General features: G+C 43.4%; 1 protein-coding gene across 9 annotated transcripts in view; it reads right to left on the reverse strand.

The window, feature by feature from the left end:
• AUTS2 (activator of transcription and developmental regulator AUTS2) overlaps nucleotides 1-12,717 on the reverse strand; it is a 1,249,738-nt gene that overhangs the window by 922,039 nt on the left and 314,982 nt on the right. For all 9 annotated transcript variants that reach the window (XM_051847919.2, XM_051847927.2, XM_051847923.2 and 6 more), the window contains exon 2: nucleotides 9,564-9,776. In XM_051847919.2, coding sequence (XP_051703879.1) covers nucleotides 9,564-9,776 — 213 coding nt within the window. The remainder of the gene's footprint in view (nucleotides 1-9,563; nucleotides 9,777-12,717) is intronic.

The following is a 12,717-nucleotide window of genomic DNA, read 5'->3' on the forward strand; positions in this document are numbered from 1 at the left end:
TCACTCATTGTCCAAGTTCTGTCAAGTCCACCATCTCCCTTCATTGTGTCTGAGGGCCCTGACTGCCTTCACCAGAGTTGCATCATAGGAAAAAGGTTTATGGGAAGCAAAGTTACACACAAGAACTTGAATATAATATGCCAAAGTTCAAGAGATCAAAGAACCATTTTCTCCTGCATAGCAACTGACTATACAGCTGGAGAACGCAAGAAGGATAATATCCTACTTATAATTTCTTGGCCAGTGCAACAAGAAGTTACCATATTTGAAACAAGAACCTGTACAGTCGAACACATTTAAGCACAACCACGTACAGGTGAGCCTGAGGGCAGACAGCCTGGATCTTCAAGCATTCCCCTAGGTTGGTTTCCAGGCCAGGAAGGAAACACTTGATTCTTGGGCAGAGCGTGACATTCAGCTCTGCTGATGTGCACAGAACTGAACCTTTACACGCACCTTTGGCTTTATCTCCTGAGAAAGAAAAGAGTTACAAATTGGGAGTCGAGGCATCCAGCGTTCTCAAGTACCACATCCAGTTGCCTGTGCCTGCCTGTCTTAAGCCCACCCACAATTTCATTTTCAATTAGCAGCTCCTCGAAAGGCAGTAATGAAAGCAGTTGCTAAAGAGCATTCAGATGTCACTGAAAGACTGCAAACCCAAACTGTAAATAGCACATTGTGAGTCGCCTGTCACCACCATCAACTCCCACGGGAATCTCACAGCACGTGGCTATCACAGCCATCTGCTCAGCTCCCCACAAACACCACTGCAAACCACACAGCCACCACCCGCTCCCACCTCCCACTCATTACCTGTCATGCACAGACTTGCATGGAGATGGGATTGCTGTGAGCAGATTAAATGCACAACACACTGCGGCTTATTTCATGGACGTGTAACTGCGATCTGGCCACATGCAGATAACACAGTACCATCAGTAGAGGGAAAATATGGAATTAAATTATCATAAAAAAGTTTTTAAATAAAGAAAACGAGTTCTGTCTTACTCTCATTAACTACCAAAAGCACACTGGTCAGACCTTGTTAAAGAGAAATAGAGGCAGGCATTTTGTGCATCAGTTAAGACAATGCTTGGGACCCCCACATCCCATATCAGAATGCCTGGGTTCAAGTCATACCTCTGCTTTTGATCCAGTTTCCTGCTTATGTATAATGTAAGAGGCAGCGGTTGATGGCTCAAATACTTGGTTGGGTCCCTGCCACCCACATGGGAAACCCAGGTTGGATTCCAAGACTTAGCTTTGTCCTGGCCCAGTCCTGGATGTTGTGGGTATTTGGGAAATGAACCTGCAGATAGAAGATTTCTCTCTCAGTTGTCTCTCTGCCATTCAAATGTGAATAAATAAAAAAAATTTAACAAAGAAAAAGACATGTTCCCTCATCTTTCAATTGTTGTATGAATTCATGGAAGCTAGTGTTGGAAATCACTACTTTCTTACTCCCCTAATATATGAAATTCAAATGGCCCTAAATAAAGTTCTACAAACACACATATACACACACCCCAAATTCTTACTATGGGAAACACTGTTTTACAGAACAATTCCTATAATTATCAGGTTTACCTAAACTGAGCAACTAGCATTTCTCTCTCTCTCTCTCTCTCTCTTAAGATTTATTTATTTATTTTGAAAGTCAGAGTTACACAAAGAGAGAAGGAGAGGCAGAGAAAGAGAGAGAGAGAGAGAGAGAGAGAGAGAGAGAGAGGTCTTCCATCTGCTGGTTCACTTCCCAATTAGCTGCAATGGCCGGAGCTGTACCAATCTGGAGCCAGGAGCCAGGAGCCTCCTCCTTGGTCTCCCACGCAGGTGCAGGGGCCCAAGGACTTGGGCCATCCTCTACTGCTTATTGGAAGTGGAGCAGCCAGGATATGAACCGGCGGCCATATGGGACGCTGGCACTGCAGGCGGCAGCCCCACCTGCTACACCATAAAGCCGGCCCCTGGCATTTCTAATTGCAGTTCCTTTTCCAAGTCAGCGTATTTCCTCTCTGTAGTTTTTATTAATTTATTTTAAAATTTATTTATTTTATTTGAAATGCAAAATTACAGAGAACTACAGACAGACAAAGAGAGAGAGAAAGAGATTTTTCATGCTCTGGTTCACTCCCCAAAAGGCCACAATCAGGTCTGGACCAGGCTGAAGTCAGGAGCCTAGAACTCCAATGGGGTCTCCCACATCTTCAGCTGCTTTCCCAGGCACATTAGCAGGGAGCAGGATCAGAAGGGCAGCCAGACTAGAACCAGTATCAGTGCTTAATGCTCTGAGCCAAAACACAGGCTCCTGAATTGTTATTACAAAGTACAAACATCATTTGAGACAAAAGTATTACTTGCCCCACTACTCCAAAGACCTGACTCTGAATTCAAGTGATGCATATATTCACTCTTACCAACTTTCCAGGCTCACAGAATGTGTCCCAGAGTGTTTCTTGGAGTCAGGAAACGCAAAACCAAAAATTCTAGGATGTAGAAAATAAGCTGTACTGCTTTCAACTGCCCAAATTAAAATAAATACAAAAAACAAAATACCCTTCATATAACTCATCATTTTATTAGTGTAAGGTTTACCAACCCCAATTGCAAACCAATGCCTTCAGTATAATAAACAATGAATTTCTGAATAGAGACAAGTCTAGGTTGGGGTTCCTCAATAACTACGTATTAAAAACTCACATCTTGGGGCCAACACTGTGCTGCAGCATCCCATATGGGCACCAGTTTGTGTCCCGGCTGCTCCTCTTCTGATCCAGCTCTCTGCTATGGCCTGGGAAAGGAGTAGAAGATGGCCCAAGTCCTTGGGCCCCTGCACCCATGTGGGAGACCCAAAAGAAGCTCCTGACTCCTGGCTTCGGATCAGCCCAGCTCTGGCTGTTGTGGCCATTTAAGGAGTAAACCAGCAGATGGAAAACCTCTCTTTCTCTGCTTCTGCCTCTCTGTAACTCTTTCAAATAAATAAATCTTAAAAAAAAAAAAAAAAAAAAACTCGCATCTTATTCAAGATTCCAAGAGAGATTATAAGCCATTCTTTTATTTCCCCAATCTTTGCAAAATATCTTTATTCTTATATCTGTAGTTTGGGCAAGAAAAAAAGGAATATGCAACTTATTTTATAAAGAAACCAAAACAAATTTCATGTAATACTTCAGTTTGTTGCTTTAATGTGACTGCTCAATTTTTAAAAAACTAAATGGAATCTCAAAGTGCATGTTACACTTGAGATTTTGAAGAACGTGGTAAAAATGGTTTAATGGCAGCTCACATTTATTTCTTTTTTTTTTTTTTTTTTTTTTTTTTTGACAGGCAGAGTTAGACAGAGACAGGGAGAAAGGTCTTCCTTTTCCGTTGGTTCACCACCAAATGGTTGCTAAGGCCAGCGCACTGCACTGATCCGAAGCCAGGAGCCAGGTGCTTCCTCCTGGTCTCCCATGCAGTGCGGGGCCCAAGCACTTGGGACGTCCTCCACTGCCTTCCTGGGCCACAGCAGAGAGCTGGACTGGAAGAGGAGCAACCGGGAGAGAATCCGGCGCCCTAACTGGGACTAGAACCCAGTGTGCTGGCGCCTTAAGCGGAGGATTAGCCTAGTGAGCTGTGGCGCCAACCAGCTCACATTTCTTAATAGTAACTGAAGGTATCTTCAGGCATTTAGCCATAAAAACAAACATATTTGTGCAAGAGCACACAGCAGGACCGGTGTACGGAAGGTAAGCCACTGCCTCCGCTGCCAACATCCCGTATGGGCACCCAATCAAGTCCTGGTTGCTCTACTTTCAATTTAACTCCCTGCTAATATGCCAAGGAAGACAATGGAAGATGGCCCAAGTGCTTGGGTCCCTAGCACCTTCATGGGAGACCCAGATGAAGCTCCTGGCTCTTGGTTTGGGGCTGGCCATTGTAGCTATTTGGGGAGGGAACCAGCAGATGGCAGATCTCTCTCTCTCTCTCTCTGACTGTCCCTCTCTCTAACTCTGCCTTTCAAATAAATAAATAAATACATTTTTTTAAAAAAATCACATAGCAAAGTGCATATGTGTTGTCATTATGAAAATATAATCCCAAATTACATTAATGTTTCAAATACTCTGCTTTCCAAAAACCTGTAAGCTCTAGAGTCAAGCTAGACATACAACCAAAATGGATTAGCAGGTCTTCAGAAGTGCAACTTCAGCTAAATCTGTTTAATCAAAGTTCTCCATTATAAATCCTCCTTTTCTAAGTTAATTTCTTTAAGTTACAAAAGCCAAAAATAGCTATATGAGTTAAATTTCATTGAAATAAAGCAACAATGCAGTCTCTGGTAGCAAATATTCTCAATGGGAGGGAGCAGGGGCTACAATGTATGTCTCCATCAAGATGGGTGAAACCCCAACTGGTGTCTTAGTCACCTGGGCTCATCTGCACCCATGTAACACCTACTCCAAATGAAGCCAATGTACAATGTTAACATACAAAGCAAATACAACCACCATGCCCAGTTCTACTAACAGCTCTAATATTAAAGATATGGCTCTGGGATAGAGTCCTCTTCCTATTAAAAATCACGGGCTAGTGGTGGTGCTGTGGCATAGCAGGTAAAGCTACCACCTGCAGTGCTGGCATCCCATATGGGTGCCAGTTCGAGTCCCAGCTGCTCCACTTCCGATCCAGCTCCCTGCTAATGTGCCTCGGACATTCTTATCATCTGCAATGTACAACATCACCTATAAATCTTCCACCACATTTGACTCTGCCTTAGATTTTTCAGAGAGAAGAACTAATTTCCATTATTTACAAGTAATATCCATCCAGATCAACTTGGATTAAGCCATCATCACCAGCAAGGTTAGTGTCCACCTTCTAAGCTCCTAAAATAAACTCAAATTTCTTTACTTTCCTCTGAAGTGGTGGTGTCCTACAAGGAGATTAATCTCAGTAGCTGGCCTATTTCCTGGGAAATTTTTCCCTTAGATAAATGGCCTTTTGCATATAAAACTTAGATAGGGAGGAAGACTTCAGGATTTATTTTGATGATACATCCTAATGTCTCTCAACAGTAGGCATACAACCTAAGAATGCCTTGCAGCTAACTTAAGCTTACTTCCTCTGGTTCAGTGCATGCTGGAGAAAAGAACAGACTAATGGACTACATGGAGATTTAGAAACCCATTCAGAGCCAGATCTGGGAGTTTCTTGAACTCCCATCAACTATTCATCACTGATACTCTATTTTTAAAACCCCTTTGCTTTCTCTGTGTTAAAGTATAAAATACTAAATTTTTAAACCAGTCCGATATTCCGTAAGTAAAGATCTACTCAAAGAAAACTAAATTCAATGCCCTGCAAAGGGTTAAGTTACCCCAAATCCTTCCAAGATGTAATAATTTAGCCATTAGTTTTGGCAACATACAACTTCCTTGTGTTTGGTGGTTCTGGGGTGACTGAGTCTCCCAATTAGAGAATAAAGCTCCTCATGGAGCGGGATAGTGTAAACTTCTGTTTTGATATTTCTACCCCCAAATCAAAGTGGGTGGGAAAATTCGATCATGTGCTTAGTAAAAGCTGAAACTTATGGATGTAATAACGAAATACTCACATTATAAGCAAACAGTTCTGTGCAGGACAAATATAACCCACGCAAGTCAGAAAGACATGTAGGAGTTTGTGTAAAGAGATAACCTGATCCTTTCTTCAACATATTTGAACCCCTGTGAGATTTGGGAAGAGTGTTCAAATCCGCCATATCAGAAAGTGTGGCCTCTTGCCAAGACAGTGGCCAGCTCAGCATTGTCTAAGTCAGCATGGACTTACATAAACATGATCCAACAAACAAGGTAAATACCAGTTAGAAAGCTTTCTTTTGACAGAATGGGAAGACATCACAAGAGCTGAGGTTTTATATATAAGCAGGCAAGAGAAAGAAAAAGCTGTCTGGTGTTAGAGCTGCACATTCTTATTTTAAAAGTATATAATTGCACCTTCAAGAGTGAATAAGATTAGTCGCATTCAATGGATTCTCAGGGGAAAAAATCCTATTATTTCATCTCTGCTAAGGAGCAACATCTTCTCATAATTACAGGAAAGCTGTACATTAAGCTGCCCAGTCAGGAAGTACCATTTCCTAGTAAGATGCAAACTTAACTCACTCTCTCCAAGTCAGATATAGAGACTACGTTCTCACCTCCCACTGTCCTCTTTCCTCTATAGTTCTTCAGATTACCTCAAGAAGAGGCACTAAAGGACAATCCATTAACTCAGAAATGCTCCTCAGGGCTCACTACCATCTCAAGGTCCCCTCCCATCTAGAATCGTACTCTACTGCTCTGTCTGATAAGAAGCAAAGGCAGGGGGCCAGTGCTGTGGCATGGTGGGTTAAGCCTCCGCCTGCAGCACTGGCATCCTATATGGGCACCAGTTTGCATCCTGGCTGCTCCTCTTCTGATCCAGCTCCCTGTTAATGGCTTGGGAAAGCAGTGAAAGATGATCCAAGTCCTTGGGCCCCTGTACCTGCGTGGGGGATCCCAAAAAAAATTCCTGGTTCCTGGCTTCAGATTGGCCCAGCTCCGGTAGTTGAGGCCATTTAGGGAGTGAACCAGCAGATGGAAGACCTTTCTGTCTCTAACTCTATCTCTCAAATAAATAAATAAATCTTTTTTTAAAAAAATCAATTAAAAAAGAGGCAAAGGAAAAAGAAAATAAAATTGTAACATATATAGGCACCTAGCATGATAGAAAAGCAATCTCAACTATTCTTAGAACAAGCTTGACCACTGACTGTGGCCACCGAACACAATGATGGTACAACAGATGGCCCTTGTCTAGGCTGACCTACAAGAAGTTATGTCTCTCCCTCCCACCACAAATACATCTCACTCTCCTTCATATGCCTTCACAGAGCCTATCAATTACAGACTGACAGACTCCAAAACTAAACTACCCTAAGACTATTACGATCTTCCTTTATAGTTCCCTACAACACTGTATTTCCCTGTGTTATTCCTAATTTAAAGAACCATGAACCCAGAATGAGAGCCTAGGAAATCTTCTAGCCTGAACGCCTCATTTTTCAGAGAGGCAGTACAAGACAGTGACTTGTTTGGGGTTTCACATAAACACACGTGATTCCAGAAACATTGCAAATAAAAGGTATTATGACCTTATCTCAATAATCAACTTCTGCTTCTCTTCTTACTAGAAATATAACACTTGATTGGATAGTATATTTTGGCGTTAACACTGAAGATAAGAAAATGTTACTGGTTTTTAAAAACCTTACACAGGCCACAAATATGATTATTTCTCTGTTGCTTGTTGCTTTTCAAGTGTCTTCCCTAAAACAAGGACAGCTTTCATTTCAGTAACATTAGTACCAGGGGGCTGATCATTAAGACCCAAAACCACTCAATTTCAAGACACAAATCCTGGTCCTCTGTTATGATCATAAACATCTTCACCAGGAGACTATGAAACTCGAAACAGTTTCACAAAGGAGAAAGGAGAACTCTGAGGACAGACAACACAGAAATTCAGATCAGGTCGCTGAGAGGTTCAGGAACAAGGATCCACATCCGTGTTCGTTCACAAACAAGCTGGTTTCTTTCCTGAAAGGGTAAGAAGCTTTCCTCCCAATTCACCAGGAGGCACAGGCCAGGGGGAGAGGGGTGGTGACAATCCCTCCCTACTGGGAATAATTACTTTTCTCACATATCTCACAAAGAGAGGCTTGAATCAGAATTGACAAACACCACAGGAACACCACCTTTTATAGAACCTAACCTTACCTTCCTCTCTCCATCACTTCTGTTAAAACAGACAAACAAAAAACACAAAACAAAAACAAAAAGTCCTCCAAATTCAGTTACTTTCAAAATTCCCAGCTCTTTCTCTGTGCTCTGAACTACTTGGTAGTTTATCCTGTTTCTTCTTGTTCCTTCATAGGTCATTTCTAGGACCAAAAGTCACATCATGAAGTAGTTTCCAGAAACAGCTGGAGCTCCCTCTTCTTCTGACCTGGAGTTTTCTTCCTTTTTCGTCCAATCCTTACCATATCACACAAAGGAGGGAGAACATACCCAAAAAAAAAAAAAAAAAAAAAAAAAGCAAGCAAGCAAGCAAGAGCTGATTCTAACCCCTGAGTCTGTCCTTCACAGATAAGTGGCCTCAGGCAGTTGTCTCTTTGAGCCCAGTCTATAAAGTCACCATATTATCTACCAGGCAGAGTTTGGTACCAATTACAGGCTATACTATACAAAGTCTTTCACTGAATGACTGCAGATAATTATTATATTCGATATATGACCACAGATAATTACTACATTAGATTAATGTTAATAATTACTATTATAATTCCAGCCTGGTATCTCAGGACACACCCATCCATCCCTTCAGGGTCAGATTTGAGGGCATTGTCCGGGGGGGGTCTTTTGAGTCCATGCTGAAGATGTCCACTCCAGTTGCTTTCTGAACACTGACCAAACTGCCCACTCCATCTTATTGAGGCTTTGGAGACTACCAATCTATTAAATAAAAATCATCACCAACTAGGGTGGCCCTTTCTTAAGTAAGAAATCAAAAACTACAATTTCACTGGGCCCTAGGGGGCGGTCAGGAATTTGTGTTTGGTAAGGTTCATGATTTGAGTCTAATGGTTGGTCAGGTTTTGGAATCTCTGTATGATCCCAGAACTTCCCCCTCTACAGAGAAACACCTGCAAACTAGAAATTACCTATGCAGCCTCTAATTAGCAGCACCTGCTCTGTGAACCACACTTCTTTCCTCTGCTTCCTTCAAGTAGTAGTCAATCCCACCCAGTTGCCTTACCAAAAACAAAACAAAACACATCCAGGACACAGGGAGCTCCACAGGAAATAAAGCCTCTGGATTTGTGCGGAAAAACTGCTATAAACAGCTTCATTTCTTATTATTAATCCATCTCATGTGGGGATTTCCACAGGCGGAAAGGCTCCCCAAATGCCAAGAGCCGTATTTTTGTGTAGATCATTGAAACCTAATTATTAGCAGGCCAGTAAGCCCCACAACCAGACTTTCACACAATCAGCAGATCACAGAGATAAGTCCTGAATTATGGGCTGCGGAGAACAAGTAAGGCGCTGAGAGGCAAATTCACTTCTTTGCCACAGCTTCCCACATGCCACAGTATTTGAGCTCTCCTGGAAAATATCAATCTTATGAAGGCATTGCTCACACACAGCCAGCCATTTTTAGCACCTCCGAACCATGAGACACACAACAACGTATGCAATTCTAATTATGAAGATCTCCCCACTCCAAGCCAGTCCATCTTGACCATTACCAAGACTTCAGCATGCCCTACACCTCAGTAGCATCAACACCAATCTTTGTTGCAGACAGCACAGGGTACCAGGATGAAACGTCACATCCACATTTTAAAAATCTGGATAGCAGAGATCAGGCTTAGACTCTTTAAAAGCTAGCACAGAGCTCTGCAGAGGCAGCCCCTCCGGCATCCCTCACAATATATAGATGCAGAGGACACCTAAGAAAAGGATTCTGCAGGTACAAAAGGAACACCTCCGAGCCCTCACCTGTCTGAGGCCCTTCGGCATTTTCTTTCTCTTCCCGAGGTGCTGGCAGAGGTTGCGGTCATTTTCTCGATCTGAGCTGTAGTGGTGCGGGTGGCTGAGTCTGCTCTTCTTTGAATGAAAGGACAAGCCATTGGTAAGTGCTTCTCGTTTCTTCTTGGTCAGGGGAGTCTGGCGTTTCTCCACACGTTCCTGAGGCTTAAGTGCTACATCTTTCTGTAGAAAAGAAGGAAAAGGAAGGGAAGTAGTGGTTACATAGGTTTCTAGGGTTGCCCTCAAAATATAGGCTATTTAGATAGTGTTCCTAAAAGTAGGAAGGGGGACAGAAGAGGGATATGAGCACACCCGAAACCACAAAACTTGGCTCTCAATTCTTCTGAATCCCGAGTTCCACCACAAATACATCCATTCTATTTTTTTTTTTTTTTTTTTTGACAGGCAGAGTGAACAGTGAGAGAGAGAGACAGAGAGAAAGGTCTTCCTTTGCCGTTGGTTCACCCTCCAATGGCCGCCGTGGCCGGCGCACCGCGCTGATCCGAAGGCAGGAGCCAGGTGCTTCTCCTGGTCTCCCATGGGGTGCAGGGCCCAAGCACTTGGGCCATCCTCCACTGAACTCCCGAAGAGGGGCAACTGGGACAGAATCCGGCGCCCCGACCGGGACTAGAACCCGCTGTGCCGGCGCCGCTAGGTGGAGGATTAGCCTATTGAGCCGCGGCGCCGACCTATTCTATTCTTAATTGTGCAGAATACTCAGCAAAGGATCTGTCCACTAAAAGTGGCTCCACTGCCGCCTAGGATACTGCTAGCTCTCACTCTGATTCAGTCCTGGCCCCAGCAAAAGATGACATTCCCCAAGGACACTCCATACACTCACTCCCTAAGTCGGTACATCAGTTACTACATGTTTCAGGAAAAAAGAGTGCTAAGTGCATGCTTGATTTGAAGGAAACTGCATAAGACTGAACACACCAGGGTGAGGTGGATGTGAGCCAGCAAGCAACTGTCCATTCATGTGATTAAAATGTTTTCTTAATGCATTATGCTTTTACCACATGTTCCTCTGAGATGTTATCTTGTTGGGAAAATGAAACAACAATATTATCACCAACATCAACAGAAGCTTTTCATTTATTCTGCCATGTGGCTGGGGGCGAGGGGAGGGTGGGCAGGAGAAGGGTAATCGATGTCCTGGAGTGGGGAGCTGCGTCTGCAGAAATATGGCCTGGTGGAGTTCTGTGCCTGCAGGCAGCCCAGGACACACTGACACAGCAGGAGGTCTGGGTCCGGTCCAGATAATGGCATTATTCATCAGCACTCTGGGACTAAGCCAGTGCAATAAATAGGCTCCCAGAACAGAAAATGACCTGGTACATGCAGTGGTCCGTAGAACCCTAAGAAATGCTGTACACACTAAACACTAAAATAAAAATGTTCTGGTACTTAGTTCTTCGTCAATCAGTGCAAATGATCCTCTTTAGACAGAAAATGTTCCTTAATGGAGCCTCGCCCCTCACCGTTTCTCAGTTTCTATAGTCCTAAGTACACATTTAAGAATAAACACTTCCTTTCACCAACTTCTCCTTTTCAAAATGCCACTCTTTCTTCCCTCCCCTTCATACTCGATATTCTCAAGGTAGTATCCATCCTGTGGCTTCTCACTATCTCATCATTCCCCACTTGCCACTCAGAGTGCTAGACCACTTCCCCAAATCAGTCATGCTCCTCATTGTTGGGCCTTACTATGGACTGTTTGTGTCTCCCCCAAAATTTACTGAGGGCAGTGGTATTAGGAAGTGGGGGCTTTAGAAGGTGATTAGATCCTGAAAGTAGAGCCCTCAGGAATGTGAACGGTGCCCGTATGAAAGAGACTAAGGGAGCTTACTGGCCCCTTCCACTGTGTGAGGTCACAGCTAGAAGGCACTGACCATAAGGAACAAGGCCTCACCAACCTCCAGAACTGGGAGAAACAAAGGTTTCTTAATAATCAGCTGCTCACTGTATGGTATTTTGTTGGAGTAGCCTGGACGGACTAAGGCCTGTACATTGTGTTTTGGGGTCAAATACAAACTTAGCACCAGCTTACACAGGAAGTGGGAAAACCGTGCTGTGGGGAAAAATCCCCACCCACATGGAATCTGGAATGTGGGCGACAGAAACCAACCGAGTCACACAAATATAAAGTTGCAAGCTGAAATACTGGTCTGAAGGGTGCTAAAATGGGGGAAGGATCCAGGGCAGAGCAGATAAGTGGGGCTGAGGAGATGACTGTCATTTGACCTAGATCCCAAAGGCACAGCAGAGAGAACAGCTTGTGCAAAGGCCTTGAGGCAGCCGGTAGCATAATCCCTGGAAAGAATGTGAAGGAGGGCAGGGACTAAGTAGTTCATCCCAGTAACCCCAGTATTTCACATAAGCCAGGCAAACAGTATGTGGCCAAAATATGCTGGCTAGACACATAAATAAGTAACTGATTAAAACATGCAAAACTGTAAAGCACAGTAGTGACTATAAAATACTCTAACCTATCTATAACATACAGCAAAGCAAGCTAAACAAAGATAACAGAAGCTGGAAATCAAGGAACCTGTCAGGCAGTGCTGGCATAGGAGGAGGGAAACAGCAAATCACAAAAAGCCCCAGAAAAGGGGGGAAGGCCTTATCCTTGAAGCAAGAAGTCATCAAAGAATAGTTTCACAGGCAAATAGGTGGCTTCTGATCTAACTTCTAGCTGTCATCACTAGACACAATTTACCCTCTGCCATCCAAGAGGTAGTTCTGAGACAAGGAGCAAACAGCAAGAAGTGTTTAATGGGTAAGCTAAAATGAAAGCAATTGCATATGGGCACTGATTCTGCAGTCCCAGACCTGTCCATGAGGCTACCACATGGCAAATGTTCAAAAAAATGTCTGTTGAAGTGAATGCTTTTGTTGGGTATCCACTACCTCAGTCAGCTATGTCAGTCATCCACTTAGTTCAAGACATTTTCTGTGTTTAGTTTCCCATTTAGGCAAAATTGTCAGCTATCATGAAAAGACACTCAGGAATTATGGCAACGAGAGCAGGAAGAGCAGGTGAGATCCATTGTGGGCTGCTTCTACACAGGTATGATTAAATCATACCACTTCTAAGGGTTATAGAAAAACTCCCCACAGGGTA

Source organism: Oryctolagus cuniculus, chromosome 19, assembly GCF_964237555.1.
Source record: "Oryctolagus cuniculus chromosome 19, mOryCun1.1, whole genome shotgun sequence".
NCBI lineage: Eukaryota > Metazoa > Chordata > Mammalia > Lagomorpha > Leporidae > Oryctolagus > Oryctolagus cuniculus.